This window comes from Carettochelys insculpta, chromosome 1, assembly GCF_033958435.1.
Source record: "Carettochelys insculpta isolate YL-2023 chromosome 1, ASM3395843v1, whole genome shotgun sequence".
Lineage (NCBI taxonomy): Eukaryota > Metazoa > Chordata > Testudines > Carettochelyidae > Carettochelys > Carettochelys insculpta.
The window spans coordinates 126,962,567-126,981,612 of record NC_134137.1 but is presented as its reverse complement, the minus strand read 5'-3'; the positions used below and the strand labels follow the sequence as shown (position 1 = coordinate 126,981,612).

At 50.8% G+C, this 19,046-nt stretch overlaps 1 protein-coding gene across 1 annotated transcript in view; it reads left to right on the top strand.

Moving 5' to 3' along the window:
• The window catches only part of IL1RL1 (interleukin 1 receptor like 1), a 34,491-nt gene extending 17,424 nt beyond the window's left edge, over positions 1–17,067 (top strand). The window contains exons 9-12 of the mRNA XM_074983265.1: positions 2,243–2,252; positions 4,039–4,174; positions 9,461–9,619; positions 16,721–17,067. Of these exons, the coding sequence (XP_074839366.1) occupies positions 2,243–2,252; positions 4,039–4,174; positions 9,461–9,619; positions 16,721–17,067 (652 nt within the window). The remainder of the gene's footprint in view (positions 1–2,242; positions 2,253–4,038; positions 4,175–9,460; positions 9,620–16,720) is intronic.
• The last annotated feature ends 1,979 nt before the right edge of the window (positions 17,068–19,046 follow it).

The window sequence follows — 19,046 nt, the reverse complement described above, 5'->3', positions numbered from 1 at the left end:
AGGATAGGCAGGTAAGTCAAATGCAGATAAGGCAATTCCAGATACGTAATAGCCATAGCTGGAATTGTGTATCTATCATTGACTTTAAGGCCTAGTGTAGACCTGGCCATAGTTAATTCGGCAACCAAGTCAAGTCAGGAAACCAAACTTTTCACAGGTAGTAGTCATGAACTATCTTCCTTATTTTCTGGATACTTGTTTGGACCTTGACGTCCGATTTGCAGAAGCACTGAACACTCTCAGCTGCAAGGGAAATCAGTGGGAGCAGTGCTTTGAATCTATAAATTGCTTTATAATGCTACGTACTCTGAAAAATCAATCCTAGGTGTCTGAAGTTGGGCACCTGAAATTAGTAGATATTTGTAACATTAATGTCCCCTTGCCTCAGTTCCATGCCTAAAAGGGCAATAATACTCCCTCATCACAGAGAGGCGTTGGACTAATTAATGTTTTGTGATGCACTCAGGTACAGTAATGATGATCCCCAGTGAAAAGTTCAGGAATAAACCAATAATTTCTCCACAGCAGGTTTGACTAGGGTGCAGCAAATGGGGCGCATGACCACACACTAACCATTGAGGAAAACACAAAATATAGTTGCTCATTGACTGAGCACCATCTGCCCAGTGCACAGAATGAGGCTGTGATCATGTGGAAAACATAGGATGTAAGCATGTGCGTAAAGACTGTTTTATAACACCTAAGCAAAAAAAGGACTGAATTATGATTAGACAGATAATTCTGGCATGTCCTAAAGTTAAAAATGTTTTAATACAGTATCTATGTTGCTGTTCCACACAGGAAATGGCAATTTTAGTTACAAAGATTAATTCTGTGCTTATAGGGGTAAATAACTCATGATTGAAATCAAGTTAAACTTGAACTAGATTCACATTGCTGAATTCTGACTACAGTTGTTGTTTTAGGGGGTATATATTTTAAGAAGACCTGTGCTTCTAAACATCTTTCGTGCCTTCGAAAATCTTCCTGTACATTGAGGGTGCGTCTACACTAGCCGACTACTTTGAAGTAGCTGACACAATCTTGAAATAGCATGCATTGCATCTACACGTGCTGTGCGCTATTTTGACATTGAAATCGACGTTAGTCAAAATCGCTATTCCTATCCGAAGATGGGAATAGCACCCTACTTCGACGTGTCGAAGTAGGGTGTGTGTAGATGATCCAAGTCCCACTACTTCGAAATAGCGGGATCCTCCACGGCAGCAATCAGCTGAGGGGTTGAGACACTCTGCCCAGCCCCTGTGGGGCTCTATGGTCCCTGCGCACAGTAGCCCTTAAAGCACCACAGACCTGGATTTCCTGTGGCAGGAGCTGAGAGCATGCAGGCAGCAGCACATGCATGTGCTGGCCCTGCACACCCTCTACAAACCCCAAACATCCCACCCAGCACCATGGCATCCAGCCAGCCCCCAGAGCACGCCCAGGGCTCCCCCCCCCAAGGGGACCCAGGCACCCCCGGCAGCCAAATGGGGAGCCAAAAAGAGGTGGGGCCCCTCCTGGTTGGAGGCCGAGCTCTGAGACCTGCTGGGGCTCTGGGGTGAAGAGGAGGTGACCCACGTCATGGGGAGCAAGTGGCAGAATGCAGAAGCGTTTGCCCGACTGGCTGAGGGCCTGGCCGCCCGGGGTCACCCTGCCCGCACTCCAGATCACGTCCGGAGCAAGGTGAAGGAGCTGCGGCAGGGTTATGCCTGGGCCCAGGACTCAGCCCTGCTGGTCTGGGGCCATCCCCGCCATTTGCCCCCATTACAGGGAGCTCAGGGCCATCCTGGGCCCCCGGGACACCTCCTCCCCCCCCAGCCACCCTTGACACCACGGCTGACAAGCCCCAGCAGGCCTTGGAGCTGAAGTCCAGCCTGGAGGCCAGCCCCATACCCCGGGGCCTGCCTGAGCAGCCCCCCCTTGGGATGATGGAGGAGGGGTCCAGCAGCGAGGAGGGGGGGATCCTCATAGACCTCCCCTCCAGGAGCACCAGCAAGGCGTCCGCCCACTGGGGTTCCCCCCACTACAGCAATGGACGGTCAGGTATGTACCCCACACGGCACACACCCCCGGGCCATGGGGCAGGGGCACCAGACACAACTGGGAGCCTCACGCAACCCCAGCGGACCCCAACCCACAACTGCCTAGCCACAGCATGGTCCCAAGATAGCGGCATGGCCATCAGCGCCCATCAGCACCCACACCCATGGACAGCACTGTGCCCTAACCCTGGAGGCAGGGGGGACAATGCAATGGGGACACCCAACAGGGACATCACACCCACTGACGGGGATGGAGACCCAGCACCCAAGGGTGGGGGGAACGGGCCACATGGCAGGGCACAGTCCTAACAGCCGTCCTCTCCCTCTCTGCAGCTGCACCATCCGACGCCCCAGGCAGCCAGGCACCCTCTGTTGTCCCCGCCAGCCCGCTGGAGGTCAGCCACCACCAGCGCCTGGGGACACCTCCAAGGCCAGAGGGACGGTCACACCACCGACGGACCCAGGGGATGGCCCCCATGGACCCCCAGCTCCTGGTGGCTCTTCGGCAGCAAACGGAGGTGGCCGAGGAGAGACTCTGGTGCAACTGGGAGGAGTTCACCCGGCTCTGGGCAGTGTGGCAGGAATTCATGGGGGTATTCTGGGACATAGCCGGGTTGATCTGGGAGGCTGTTGCCCAGCTCCCATTCCCCGCTGCCCCCCATGCCGCCCTCCCCACTGCTCTGCCCGATGCCCCCTCACCGCCCCACCTGCCTCACCGTCTGCCACTCCACCTGCTGTGCCACCTGCCACCCCACCTGCTGCGCTGCCTGCCAGCCCCCCAGGACTGGAGCCCACTGGGGCTGAAGACTGTCTGGTGGAGGCATCCCGGCCATACCTGCTGGTCCTCTCGGCCCCCAGCCAGCTGAGCTGGGGACCGCGGACGAGGAGGGGTTGTGACCCGTACCCGCCGGGGGTCACGCCCCTCTACACCCACCCCAGACTGATGGGCCGAGCCATCTGCTGGGCCCCCATTTGTATACAGTTGTTCCCCTTGTATATAGTTGTCCTCCTTTGTATATTGGTTGCAGTTTTGGTTGCGCACATAAAATAACATTTAATGGCTACCAGGAAGTAAAAATAAAATCATTCATGCATGTGATGGATTTATGAAAGTGATAAGTTTAGATATTTGCTTCGAAGGGTTGAAGTTATAGAATTTTGAAAATTATTCATAGAAGTGTACATGCTTTATGGTCCCTTGGGCAATTCTCCAAACAGACGTTTTTACTAATCTCACACAACTCATATCTATTAATCAGCTTTTGTATGGTAGTACATATTGTCTTTAATCCTCCCACGAGTGATGATCCTTCTCTAGTTTCCACAGTTGCTAGATAAAACCTAAGAAACATTGTATGTTTTCAGTTATTCATATTCTGAGTCAGATATGTTAACAGATAAGGAGTCATTGATGTGAACTGGTGTAACATCACTGAAATCCAGGAGACTGAAGTTTCTAGAGCTACACCCATATACATCAACTGAAGATCTAGACCAAGGAGTCCAATTCACTTTTCTAAAGAATCAAGCTTTTAAGCCATGTATTGCAAAGTTATATATTGAAATAAATTGCAACTGCAGAGGAGTTTGTAGCATAAAAAAGTTAGCACCAGATGTGTTTTCAGTATTTCAACTACTTTGATTTCTTAGCATGATAGCTGCTTTATACCTTGGAGATATGGTCTTATAAACCTGTCCCAATCCTGAACTGCTGTATGGAAGGCAGGCTTGTGTGGGGATCCACTCCTTTCCCCATTTACTGACTATAACACCCCCATCAGACACCCCTTGATAAAATCCCTGGGAATGAACCTGAAGGTGGGGTCTTCTGGGTACCTCAGATACCTGTCACAGGTGAAGGCTCTTTTAATCCCTTTACTTCTTAATATGCTATCTGGGGGAGTGGGGACAGTGTTATAGGTTGAGGATGGGTCCCACATCCTAGCTTCTGTAATACTAATGTTGTCTTTTTTTTTTCTTGGCAGGATATCAGCACAGCATTTATCTGGTAATTGGGATTCTTATTTTGTTAGTTATAATAGCCCTCTTGGTCATACTGCACCAGTTTTTTCATATTGATCTTGTCCTACTGTGTCGGGAGATATTTAAACCCTACAAAACCCAGGACGGTGAGTAAGAATTATGCAAAAGGGTTTGTGGGGTGTGGGGAGTGGGGATGGATGGGAACAGTAAGTGGAATCTCTGCAATGGCTTAATTGCATAACTGTTTATTGCATACCAGGCATTTTGGGCCTGATTTTCCACTCTGCTATACCATGTGAGGTCATTTATATCCAGGCACCATGAGTATCAAGTGGTAGCATTCTGATCTTGCAATACTTTACCCTCACTTTGCAAAACTGTGAATGGCCACCCAACTGGCAACACAGTGGAGACCCAAGCCCTTTATAAAATATGAAGGCTGTTTTCTAAATTTAGTATGGAGGAGGAGATTTTGATGTACAAATACTAAACTTGAGGTGAGTTAGATCTAGATAGGCTGCTAGTCTGCAAGTCAAGGCCTTCAATCCCATGGGCTCCATGTAAGTGATATTAATGTATACAAAAAGAAGATCCTTGCTTGTAGCATGGTACTCTGAAGGGATAGGGCAAATTTGCAGACATGATATGGAAGGCTATCGATTTTAATTGTTGTAAGGTTCCAAAGCATCTGATGTGTACCTGCTACTAGAAAAAACATGTTTTATAAATCAAAGCTACACACACGCACAAATAAAAGGCAGGTAACTTTTTAATTTAACAGGAAATGTAAGTAAAGAACTGTTCAAAATAGCCACTGCTGCTCAAGAGCAAAAAGGAATACAAATTCCTGTAAAACCAACCTGCTACTATGAACAGAATGAATCCTGGAAAATCTTCATGTTTTGCATGTGCCTTCTCTTCTAACTAACTTTATTTTACTTCAAACAATTCACTTTTCTTTTGCATGGCACTTTCCATTGTATCCCAAAGCACTTTACAGTGTTCATTAGTACTTTTACAGTTAAACACAGTGACATACTCAAAGATGGAAAAAGAAAGCAGAGGAAGTCCCAGTTTAAGAGGAAATCAGAAGAGGAAAGCCCCCTCCAAGAGAGGAAGTAGATGTCAGATTGTGTTAACAAACAATCAGGGTTAAGATTAGATTGGGTGTGCAGATGAAGGGAGGTATGTTTGAAGGAGATGAAAGCCATAACAGAGATAATAGAGAATTTGAACTAAGCGGTGGCTGTGACTCCCACATCATAACGTGAGTGAATAATCCCATCACACAGCTACATGAGGTATCCACAAACAGAAAAGTACTGTCTTGTCTCAGCATGGCACAGGATGTTCATAGAATCCTAGGGCTGGAAGAGACCTCAGGAGGTCATCAAGTCCAGCCCCCTGCCCAAAGCAGGACCAACCCTAATTGTCTTATATTATTATGTTATGTTACTGGCTTACAATGCCATCAAAGGGTGCAGATCCTGTGTGTGTTTGTCTCTGTCGGAGGGGTTGGAACAAATGCGGTTATATCTAAGTGCTTGGCTGTAAATGATGGATCGTGTGGTGTGTCTGGGATGGAAGCTGGAGGCATCAAGGTAGGCGTAGCGGTCAGTGGGTTTACGGTACAGGGTGGTACTGATGTGTGATGTGATGGACAGTCTCTACGTAAAAGAATAAATGCACACAAATCAGACATCAGAAATGGCAATATACAAAAACCCATAGGAGAGCACTTCAATCTCCCAGGACACACAGTAGCAGATTTAAAAGTAGCTATCCTGCAGCAAAGAAATTTCAAGACTGGACTCCAAAGAGAAATTGCTGAGCTACAATTCATCTGCAAATTCAATACCCTCAGCTCAGGATTAAACAAAGACTGTGAATGGCTGGCTAAATACAAAAGCAGATTCCCTTCTCTTGGAGTTCACACCTCCAGATCTACTGATGACGATACAACTCAGCCTGCCTGACTGAGCTAACCTCGTTATCCCCAGCCTTGCTCTGGCCTATTTATACCTGGCCTTGCAGATTTCCAGGACCAGCATCTGAAGAAGTGAGTTAACTCACGAAAGCTCACGCTCTAAACTTTTCTGTTAGTCTATAAGGTGCCACAGGACCCTTCGTTGCTGCTACAGATCCAGACTAACACGGCTACCCCTCTGATACTTGACAACATGCAAGGCACTGCATTTAGCCATATGGAATGGAAATCTATCAATCTCACGAGGAAGCTTGCACAAATTCAGACAGACATCATCTTTCTCTTCAAATGCAAACGAATGGACATCATACCGAATGGACTGAAGGTGAAAAATCCTTTGCAATCTACATACTGCACAGACTACAGTGAGAGATTATGCCACACACTCTCAAAGAAACTGACGAACCACCTGGTCAGCGTCCTGTACAACAAACAGGAGAACATCAAAAAAGAGCTCTCCAATCTGGAGTCTTTCATCAATAACCAACCTTCAACACAAACTTCCACGCTGCTGAACTTTACTAAAATAAGACAAGAGATTTACACTAGACACTTCACTACTATACAGAAGAAAAAGGACTGCAAACTTTCTAAACTCCTGCCTGCCATACAGAGCCACAGCAGTGGTACCACTAACTCAGCCAGCAATATCATCAATCTGTCCAGCTACACACTCAGCTCAGCAGAAGAGTCTGCCCTTTCTCGGGGACTCTCTTTTTGCCCCACCACACGCACAAACATGATACAGTTCTGTGGTGATCTGGAAGCCTACTTTCGCCGTCTCAGACTCAAAGAATACTTTCAACACAACACTGACCAACACACCATTACACAGACAACCTCCCAGCAGCACAAGCAGAATAACTCCACGTGGACTCCTCCCGAGAGCAGAAATAACAGTCTGGAACTATACATAGAATGCTTCCGCCGACGCGCCCAGACAGAAATTGTGGAGAAACAACATCGTTTGCCTCACAACCTCAGTCGTGCGGAACACAATGCCATCCACAGCCTCAGAAGCAACCCTGACATTATAATCAAAGAGGCAGATAAAGGAGGAGCTACTGTCATCATGGACAGGTCTGACTACCAGAAGGAGGCTTCCAGACAACTCTGCAATACCAGATTTTACAGGCTACTTTCCTCAGACCCCACCGAGCAATACACTAAAAAACTACACCGTCTGCTCAGGACACTCCCTACACAAGCACAAGAACAGATCTACACCAACACACCTCTAGAGCCCCTTCCAGGGTTATTCTACTTACTACCCAAGATCCACAAGCCTGGAAATCCTGGACGCCCCATCATCTCTGGTATTGGCACTCTCACTGAAAGACTGTCTGGTTATGTGGACTCTCTCCTCAGACCCTATGTCACCAACACCCCCAGCTACCTCCGCGACACCACTGACTTCCTGAGAAGACTGCAATACTTTGGTGACCTACCAGAAAACACTATCCTAGCAACCATGGATGTAGAGGCTCTGTATACCAACATCCCACACAAAGATGGAATAAATGCTGTCCGGAACAGTATCCCTGATGATGCTACAGCACATCTGGCGGCTGAGCTCTGCAACTTTATACTCACACACAACTATTTCAGATTCGGTGACAATATATACCTTCAAATCAGCCGCACAGCTATGGGTACTCGCATGGCCCCTCAATATGCCAATATTTTCATGCCTGACCTAGAACAACGCTTCCTCAACTCTCGTCCACTAACACCCCGGCTCTATTTACGCTACATTGACGACATCGTCATCATCTGGACCCATGGGAAGGAGACTCTGGAGGAATTCCACCGGGACTTCAACAACTTCCACCCCAACATCAAGCTCAGCCTGGACCAATCTACACAGGAGATCCACTTCCTTGACACTACCGTGCTTACACACAATGGACATATCAGTACCACCCTGTACCATAAACCCACTGACCGCTACGCCTACCTTGATGCCTCCAGCTTCCATCCCAGACACACCACACGATCCATCGTTTACAGCCAAGCACTTAGATATAACCGCATTTGTTCCAACCCCTCCGACAGAGACAAACACACACAGGATCTGCACCAAGCATTCTTGAGACTGCAATACCCACCTGAGGAAGTGAGAAAACAAATCAACAGAGCCAGACGTATGCCACGAAGCCTCCTGCTACAGGACAAGCCCAAGAGAGAAACCAACAGAACACCACTAGCCATCACCTACAGTCCTCAACTAAAACCTCTACAACGCATCATCAGGGATCTACAACTCATCCTGGACAATGATCCCACACTTTCACAGGCCTTGGGAGGCAGACCTATCATTGCTCACAGACAACCTGCCAACCTAAAACAAATCCTAACAAGCAACTATACACCGCACCACAGTCACTCTGTCTCAGGGACCCATCCATGCAACAAACCTCGTTGCCAGCTCTGCCCACATATACACACCAGCAACATCATTACAGGACCTAACCGGATCAGCCACACCATCGTGGGTTCATTCAGCTGCACATCTACCAATGTAATTTATGCCATCATGTGCCAGCAATGCCCCTCTGCCATATACATCGGACAAACTGGACAGTCTCTATGTAAAAGAATAAATGCACACAAATCAGATATCAGAAATGGCAATATACAAAAACCCATAGGAGAGCACTTCAATCTCCCAGGACACACAGTAGCAGATTTAAAAGTACCTATCCTGCAGCAAAGAAATTTCAAGACCAGACTCCAAAGAGAAATTGCTGAGCTACAATTCATCTGCAAATTCAATACCCTCAGCTCAGGATTAAACAAAGACTGTGAATGGCTGGCTAAATACAAAAGCAGCTTCCCCTCTCTTGGAGTTCACACCTCCAGATCTACTGATGACAATACAACTCAGCCTTCCTGACTGAGCTAACCTCGTTATCCCCAGCCTTGCTCTGGCCTATTTATACCTGGCCTTGCAGATTTCCAGGACCAGCATCTGAAGAAGTGAGTTAACTCACGAAAGCTCACGCTCTAAACTTTTCTGTTAGTCTATAAGGTGCCACAGGACCCTTCGTTGCTGCTACAGATCCAGACTAACACGGCTACCCTTCTGATACTTGATGCCACCAAAGCAACAGAGCCTGAAAATTATGTTGGATTCATGTGACATGCACTGGTTTGTTTAATTCTTACCATATGACCAGTTTGGACACTGAACTCAGCATGACAGTTTTTAACTCTGAAAATTTCCACACATGATTTAACACCTCAGAATCAGAAAACACCAGTGATATTGCTGCACGTTCTCTTTAGTTGATGAATAATGACATGTTGTTTTACAAATTTCTACTTAACAAGAAGGTCTAATTAAATCTATTTAAAATATTACATTTTCTTTTCTAACTCTTGAAACAGCTGCTTTTTCATCCACACTAACAGCCATGTGCTTTCCCCTTGTTTCAACTTGCAGATGGGAAGATATACGATGCGTATGTTATCTATCCCAAAAATTGCACTAATGAAGCTAATTTTGTGGAATATTTTGTCCACCAGAGTTTGCCAGACGTTCTAGAGAATAAATATGGATATAAACTGTACATTTATGGGCGAGACATGTTGCCTGGGGAAGGTAAGAATAAAATGCTCCTTTGCAGAGAATGACTTGTGATGGAGGCATGCTGTGATCCTGGCTCTGGGGCAGAAAGGTGTTCCTTTATATTCCTGTGCGGACTACTCACATCCTGGGCAGCAGTGTGTGAGCGTAGCCTCTGTGGAGCTGTGATTCTCCTTCCACGCAGGTGGGTGAGGAGCATGTGAGCAGGGCCAGAGGAGGTAACCTTGGACTGGCTGGTGTGACAGTAATCTGCAGATGAGTGGCACAGATTATTTACCACCTTTCTGAAGAAATGGGGAGTCATGACGTAGATTGTGACTCTTGTAGGTGTGTCTACACTGGAGCTAGTGGTTTTAATTTTGAACTTGGATAGACATGCCCACTGTAGTTCTGACTGAGCTACCATGCTAAAAATAGAAGTGCACAGCAACAAGATGAGCTACTGTGAGTACGTACTTAGGTCTCATATTGGAATGTATTTAGGTCAGCTAATCTGTCCTGGTGTCCATGTCACCACGGCTATACTTCTGCATTTGGTATGCTAACTCAACCTGCCAAACTGTAAACTCCAACTCTAGTGCAGACAAAGGCAAAATCTGGTTCAGTCTGCTTATGTGACGGTATAACTATGCCTTGTTTCTTATTCAGAACTTGTAGCAAAATAACAGCTGAGTCCAACATGAGCATCTTTGCAAGGAACTGCAAGGGGGGCACAAAACACAAATTAAGAGTTTAGGATTCAGCCTCTGCTCTTTCTCATAATTGTACATGCACTGCTGTTTCCTGATGGATAACTTGCATGAGCAGGGCTGTACAGTCTGATTATAGTCATTAATCAAATTCTTGCTTGCCAAGAGGCGGGATGACACATAACTCAGAGGATAAGTTAAGGAGCTGCAGCGATGAAAGGCAGCTGGGTGTGGCTGTGGGGAGCCTACATACATAGATGAACTCCAAAGCAGGGCCAGAAAGAATAAAAGAGGTGACTGAGTGTCTGAAGAACCTGCTGTGGTAAAGCAGAAGATAATAAAGGTTTGCTGTAAAGATGATGGGTTGAGTTATCGCTAATGTTAATTAAACCCCCCCCAGCAGTGGGGTTATTTAACAGGGCAAAAAGTATCTGTGCAGAGATTGAAGTATGCTGGAAGAGAAGCATAGTTGTGACTGGACCAGGAGATCCATATTTGGCCAGCTTAGAGCACGCATGGATGACCCCAGCCAGTGAAAGCTGGCATTGTCTTCCTCTGAAACGTTGAGTATGGCTCTCCAGCAGTAGCAAGATCCTGGACTCTGTGATTCAATGGTGAAATCTGGTTTGACAAATCCTGGCTACGTCTACACGTGCAGCCAACATCGAAGTAGCTTATTTCGATGTAGCAACATCGAAATAGGCTATTTCGATGAATAACGTCTACACGTCCTCCAGGGCTGGCAACGTCGATGTTCAACTTCGACGTTGCGCAGCCCGACATCGAAATAGGCGCAGCAAGGGAACGTCTACACGTGAAAGTACCACACATCGAAATAGGGATGCCAGGCACAGCTGCACACAGGGTCACAGGGCAGGCTAGCGCTTCCGGGGCAACAGCTAGCCGCTCCCTTAAAGGGCCCCTCCCACAGACACTCAGCCTGCACAGCACGCGGTCTGATGAGCCAGATAGGCACACAGACCCCGAGCGCCGCAGTCATGGACCCCCAGCAGCAGCAGCAGCAGCTAGAGGGCCAGCCAGCCCTCCTGGCAGGAGCAGGGCTTGCCCTGGCTCTTGTCATGTTGGGGGCAGCTGAGCACCTTCCTGCCCCAGGGGAGGAGATGCCCCCGGGGCAGCAGGGCTCAGCCCCTCCCCCTGCAGCACCCCGTTCCACCCCCCGCCTCACACGCCGGCGGCTGTGGAGCCACCCCACCAGCACCGACTGGTGGGAGCGCCTGGTGCTTGGGGAGTGGGACGACGAGCACTGGGTCCGCAACTTCAGGATGACCCGACAGACATTCCTGGAGCTGTGCCAGTGGCTCAGCCCCGCACTCAGGCACCGGGACACTGCCATGCGGCGTGCCCTCCCTGTGGAGAAACGGGTCGGCATCGCTGTCTGGAAGCTGGCCACTCCGGACAGCTACCGATCCGTGGGGCAGCAGTTTGGCGTCGGAAAGGCCACCGTCGGGGCTGTCCTCATGGAGGTAAGAGAACCCACAGGGGGAGGCCAGGCCAGGGCAGCGGGGCCAGGGCAGGCCAGGGGGGCCAGGGGGGCCAGGGCAGAGCAGGGCAGGCCAGGGGGGCCAGGGCAGGCCAGGGGGGCCAGGGGGGCCAGGGCAGGCCAGGGCAGAGCAGGGCAGGCCAGGGGGGCCAGGGCAGAGCAGGGCAGGCCAGGGGGGCCAGGGCAGGCCAGGGGGGCCAGGGCAGGGCCATGCACACCCTGCTCACCCCTCATTGGGGCTGTCCCATGTGCTTTCCCTGCAGGTCGTGCGTGCCATCAACTCCATGCTCCTGCACAGGCTCGTGAGGCTGGGGGACCCACGTGCCACTGTCGCCGCCTTTGCCACCCTGGGCTTCCCCAACTGCTTCGGGGCTCTGGATGGGACCCACATCCCCATCCGCGCCCCGGACCACAGCGGAGGCCGATACGTGAACCGGAAGGGCTACCATTCAGTCGTCCTGCAGGCCTTGGTGGACAGCCGGGGACGGTTCCAGGACATTTACGTGGGCTGGCCTGGCAGCACCCACGACGCCCGGGTTTTCCGCAACTCGGGCCTGTGCCGCCGGCTGGAGGCGGGGACCTACATCCCCCAGCGGGAGATCCCTCTGGGGGACACCACCATGCCCTTCTGCATCATTGCGGATGCGGCCTACCCCCTCCGGCCGTGGCTCATGCGCCCCTACACGGGCCACCTCTCTGCCAGCCAGGAGCGCTTCAACGAGCGCCTGAACCGTGCGCGCCAGGTGGTGGAGCGCTCCTTCGGCCGCCTCAAGGGACGATGGCGATGTCTCCTCACCCGCCTGGATGCCAGCCCCAACAACATCCCCCAGATTGTGGGTGCCTGCTGCGCCCTGCACAACCTTGTCGAGAGCAAGGGGGAGACCTTCCTTCAGGGCTGGGCTGCCGAGGCCGGCAGGGCACACGTCCAGCCACCTGCTGCCCCCAGTCGGCAGGTGGACCCAGAGGGGACCCGGGTCCGGGAGGCCCTGTGGGCCCACTTCGACGACCAGGCCGCGGGGTGAACTCTGCCCAGGCCCCCGACTGCCCGCCCCTTCCTCCCCCACACTCCTGCCTCAACGCCCACACCACCATGGAGCACCCCACCGGCCCCCCCCCCCCCCTTGTCCAGGAGAAACGACAGCACAAACTTGTGGGTGAACGTAAATGTTTTCTTTGGCTGAACCTTTTTTTTTTTTAAATAGAAAAATATAGACATGTGAAAGGGAAAGCAAAAAGGAGGGACAAACATGTAACAAAAGCAAGATGGGCACGAATAAAACTATGTACAACAATAAACTCCAAGCAGGGTGCGCCATCAACAAAAGAAAACCAAAAAGCAGGGAGGAGAACGGGGAGAACTATTTACAGGGGGGACGGGGCAAGCAGGGGCAGCACCCACACCACCCACCCACCCAGTCCCCAAAGTCTGTCCATCGGGGGGGGGGCCACGTCCCGGGCCCCTCACCCCCTACAGGCCCCCAGTGGGCGTGCCCGGCCGGGAGCTCCGGTGGGCCTGCAGTCTGGTCTGCGGCTGGGTGGGAGCGGGCTCCACCAGAAGATATCGGCGCCGGCGAGTCTCGGGTGGCTCCAGGGGTCCCTCGGCGTGGTGGCCCTCGCGGGGAGGTGGTGGGGCGACGGCGGACGGGCCGGCGGCGGCTGGAGCAGCCGGTGGTGGGGCTGCAGGAGCGGGCATGGCGGGCGGTGGCGCGGCCGGCGCGGCATGGGGGCCCAGGAAGTCAATCAGCCGATTGACGGTCTGGAGAAGGGCCCCCCATGCCTCTCGGTGCCAGGCCAGCGCCTGCTCCTGCAGCCGGAGGTGCTGCTCCGAGACCCCCAGCTGCCGGCGGAAGATGGCCAGCAGCTGGGGGTCTGTGGCCACCGCCGGTAGTAGGCGCGGGGTCCGCCGTCTTGCCTTTCGCGGGGCCGGTGGTTCCTCGGCCGAGGGGCTTCCCTGGAGCGAGGGTCCCGGAGCAGTCTCCGGGACGACCGACGCCTCGCCGGCGCTCTCTTCCGGTCCTTCGGATGGTGCAGGTGCAGGTGCAGGACACAGGAGAGGAGGGGGGAAAGAAGAATGGAGACAGGCATTAGTGTGGTCCCCGAGCCGTGGCCTTTGTCCCCCCCGCCCTGTGCTGCAGGTTCCCCATCCCTGTCCCCGGGAGATGCTGCTGTGATGGATGGGGTTCAGGGGTCCCCCTGCCCTGCACCCCGTCCCCTGGTGGGAGCGACTCTCACTTCAGCCCGCAGGGTCTGAGAGCAGGAGAGGTTTCTTAGGCCACAGCTGGCCAGTTTCTGGCAGGAGTGACAGCACCAGCTGTCGGAAGAGACAGTCCTTCCAACCCGTCGTGGGGAGAAGACCCCAAGGGGGGGCCCCTCTGGGATGCAGCTTTCCCTCTCCTCTGGCTGGCTGCCTACCAGCTCTCCCTTCCCCTAGCCTCTACCTGTGGCCCCCGCCCTCGCCCCCCAATTCCAAGCCAGCTCGGCTCCTCCCTCCTGTTTGTTCAGGGCAGAGGTGTCACCTGCCAGCTGTAGCGCCAGGATCCTCCTTTGGCCCTGGGAGCTCCTCGGCTCGGGTGGCTCATCTGTAGCCTGGGTCTCCCTTTGGCACTCCCCCCACTCCATCGCATGCTGCTGCTGCGGGGTGTCCCACCCCCTCCGCCCGGGGGCCCCTCGAGGTTCTGCTCCCCCCTGGCCTGGGGATGGGGCATGGCACTGTCATGCAGGGTGGCGGGGGGCAGGGGCTGCTGGCTGCAGTGCTGTGAGGGCCCTGTCCCTGGTGTCCTTGGGGCCATGGCCATGTGAGCGTGTGGGGGGCCCCGGACACATCTCTGTTCCCCCCGCCCCTCCAGCCCCGGGGTGTCCACCAGAGAGGGGTACCTACTTGTGGGTCCGCTCCCATGGTCCGGAGATCCCCGGGGGTCGGAGGCCCTGCTGCTGCTCCGGGATGGCAGGAGGAGGATCTGCAGGCTGGAATCGGTGGAGGAGGAGCCCCCCTCCTCCTCCTCCTCCTCCTCCTGCCGCGATGTCCCGGGGATGGCCTCCGGGGGGGACCCCCGGGGTGCGGGGCTTACCTCCGGGCCGGAGCCCGGCTGCAGGGCCTGCTGGGGCTCGTCAGCCGACGTGTCAAGGGTGGCCGGAGGCGGGGAGGTGTGCCGGGAGCCCAGGATGTCCCTGAGCTCCCTGTAAAAGGGGCAAGTGACTGGGGCGGCCCCAGATCGGCTGGCCGCATCCCGGGCCCGGGCGTAACCCTGCCGCAGCTCCTTCACCTTGCTGCGCACATGGTCAGGAGTGCGGGCAGGGTGACCCCGGGCAGCCAGGCCGTCGGCCAGCCGAGCGAACGCATCCGCGTTCCGTCTCTTGCTCCCCATTACCTGGAGCACCTCCTCCTCGCTCCAGAGCCCCAGCAGGTCCCGCATCTCGGCCTCCGTCCAAGAGGGGCCCCGCTGCCGCTTTCCAGACTGCTTGGCCCTCTGGCTGGGCTGGCTGCCCTGGCTGCCCTTGGGGGGGTCCCCTGGGGGCGCTGGGGGGGCTGCTGGGCTGCCATGGCTGCTGTCGGAGGCTGAGGTCTCTGCAGGCTCCTCGCCGCGTGTGCAGCCTGCAGCCTGCACATTCCCTCAGCCTCCTGCAGTCAGGGTGGGGGAGGGGCCCTTTAAGGGGCCGCTCCACGCGGCCACCAGTGAGCTGCGGGGCTGGAGAGAGCGTCTCTCAACCCCCCAGCTGATGGGCGCCATGGAGGACCCGTCAATTTCGACGTTGCAGGACGCAGATCGTCTACACTGTCCCTACTTCGACGTTGAACGTCGAAGTAGGGCGCTATTCCCATCCGCTCATGGGGTTAGCGACTTCGACGTCTCGCCGCCTAACGTCGAAGTTAACTTCGAAATAGCGCCCGACGCGTGTAGACGTGACGGGCGCTATTTCGAAGTTGGTGCCGCTACTTCGAAGTAGCGTGCACGTGTAGACGCAGCTCCTATGTTCTAAATGAAATTACAGCTCTTGGATATGCACTGGCATAACCCCTCATTTAGTTGTGCTTTTGTTAATAACAGTCACAGCTATTGCAAGTCTCCTTGGGGTTTGCACATTTATAGACTAGCTAGCATGCTTCTGACATTACTATGGATTTGTCTATGTCCATTTTGTCAGCCTGACTCTGATCGTGTTCACAAAAGGCTGCACTGTATTCTTGAACTCTGTACGCAACTTCCATTGAAATTACACACCTAGGGAGCTGCACACAAAGGTTAGGAGCAAAGAATGGCTTTGTGTGTGTATTGAACCATTTACCATTTTTTCTTTCCCCATCATACTGGGCATATTGTTCCACTTGTTTTTAAACAAAACTTCCCATAGATAGCAGAGAGTTCTGCACAGAAATGACTATGATATGAGCAACATATCCCATGCAGCAATATCCTTCTGTCATTCCCAGGAGTCAAAAGCAAAGGAGCTTGAGCCTGTTAATGTGACTGTACTATAAGTCTGTATTCCCAAAAGGAAATAAGTCAGAGGCTGTTGACGCTGTTCAGAGATGCATATAGCCATGTTCTCCCTTGGATACAGTTTATGAAGCTCTGATTGTAAGAACCATGGATCAAACTCAGATCTGGTGTAAGCCATCAACATTGAATTTGACCTTTGCTTTTCAAAATTGTGCAGAGCACCAAAATTAGAAATGTCCTCTAAATAGTGGCACCGGTAGTTAAGAATCCTCTGTGTATTCATGTGTCATATAAAGAGATCCTTTGAAATAAAGCCCTTAATTAAAGTATGCTTTTCAGTTTCTCCTCCTACAGAAAGACTAATTCAGGTTAAAGTGAGACAAAGGTTATTTTCAGTGAACATATATAATCAGCAGAAAGATCTGAATGCAGTGGAATGTGTAAAAGAAATCTTACAAGTTTCTGATTTTTTTTTGTACATTATTAGATGTAACCAGTGCATTTGAAATGAGAATACAGAAGAGCAGGAGACTGATAATAATTCTAACACCACAGCTAACTGACTGTGGGGAATTTGCTTACGACCATCAGATTGCATTATACAGTGCCCTCATTCAGAGCAACATAAAGGTGATCCTCCTTGAAATTGAGACAGTTGGGGACTATGAAGGCTTGCAAGAATCACTCAGGCATATCATCAAGAAGCAAGGTACTATCAAATGGAAAGAGAAGCACACAGAAAGGCCACATGCACCCAACTCTAAATTCTGGAAACATGTGAGGTACCATATGCCACTGAGACACAAGCCTTTGCAATTTAACTATGCTGTATAAATAGAAAATTAACAAGGCGGTAACATTGACAGACTTGCTGGGCCCCTGGGCAAAGTGGGGAGGTGGCTCTGTCCTCCTGGAAGGGGTGGGGCCTCAAGTAGAAAGGGCGGGGCTTGTGGCAGCCCTTTCTCAGTGCTGCCTGGATCACTTTGTGCCCCTCTTCCACCAGGCAGTCCTCAGAGCCACCTGGAGCCACCTGCCACTCGATGCTCTGGTGACGATTTTAAGGGCCAAGAGCTCCAACTACCATTACAGTACCCTTTTGAATCACCAGACCCTGGGAAGATATGCCCTCTTTTCCCTCTCCCAACTTGTTAACAGGCCTGGTTGTTAAATATACTTTCTTTGTCTGTTGGGTCTGCTCTTGTTTGTTTTCTGTGTAAATATGAGAGATATCAAGGGAATAATATACAGCTTCTTACTCCGTGTAACATTTAAAAGGATGGCAACAAAACAAAAACCTCTCCTTTGCTCTGTCATCCTGTGAAGTAGTCATGTTGTCTAACGGGTGATCCCCCAGTCTTCGTTCTGTAACCTTTCCTTCTTATATTATCCAACTACATCACATATCATACTGGTTCTAATTCTGGATTCTACCATCTGTGTAGAGCTCCACTGACTTGACAGATAGCAGGATCAGAGGCTGAGGTTGTAAACTCTTCAGCTCAGGGACTGGGATGTTTTGGGAGGTTCCTAGAACATCATGAGATGCTGCAAATTTAGGTGGCTTTACAAATACAATTATAACAATGTACTAGTAATGCTAAAGAAATGCTTTAGATGCTGAAGCTTATAGATCTTTGGTAGAGATGTTTGAAATGTGAATAAAAATAAATGAATTCTTCATTTACAGAGTGAATTTCTCTCTGAAGTGTCCAAAAAGAAATTAAAATGTCACTCCAGTATACTTTCATTGCACTGTACGCCTTTATTAAAATTAAACATTTTAAAGCTACATTTACAGAAACTTGGTTTTAATGAAAATTGCCATATTTTCCAAAATAATCAATAAAGTTGGGAGGAGTTACATGTGATGGCTCTGTTTAATATTAGTTTCTGAAGTAAAATGGGATACTTTGCATGATTGATTGTTTGTTTTAGGTATCTTTTTCTTTTAATTTCTTGAGAGTTTGCCAGTGTAATTCCAGATTCAGGTCCAGCAAGATGATGTAAAACTCAGAGAAGAATATGTGGATTTGCTTAACTGAAAAGCAAGCAATGACTTCATCACTTCTTGAAAGACAAGGGCCTCTTATGTGAATCTGCACATGTGAACACAGGAAAGAGAAAACTATACAGAAAGTAACATACATTCTAACAAGCAACTGAAAAAGTGCATGTTGTAAGGTTTCTCATGGAAGACCCTGGAAATCAAAGTTGATTTTCTTTTTCTGTATTGATTAAAAAGGGTTTCTTGTGTGAATGGGTTTTTGTGATTGATCAGAATGTTGCAAAAACAACATAGTTTCCTCTGTCTATAAACAACAGTTAAGAGCTACATCTACACAAGAAGTATCTGTCTACAGAAGTTACTGTGGGAAGAGATCGGGGCTACAGTTACACTACAGTGCTCTATTGACAGAAGTCACCATCAGGAGAATTTTCACAACAAAACTTCTGTTGACAGAGCACAGACACACACAGAAGCCAATTGAAAGAGCACTCAGCTCTGTCGACAAAGCAGCCAGACTGCCCAGCTGCTCTCTTGACAAAATAGGCACCTGGAAACACAGCAGACAGGGATGCCCGTTGTTGTATATGCCCTGTCTATCAAGAAATGACCCACCAGAGCAGCCACACAGCTTTTTTGTTGACAGACTCTGTCAACAGTGGCCTGTGTCTCAAAGCTTTGAGGCATAACACTGCCCGCAAAAGTGCTGTGTTTTGTCCAGATACTGTCTACAAAATGCACTTTGTGTGTGCATGCTCCACGAATTTTGTTGACAAAACTGGGGTTTTCCCAGCAAAACTTGCTAGTG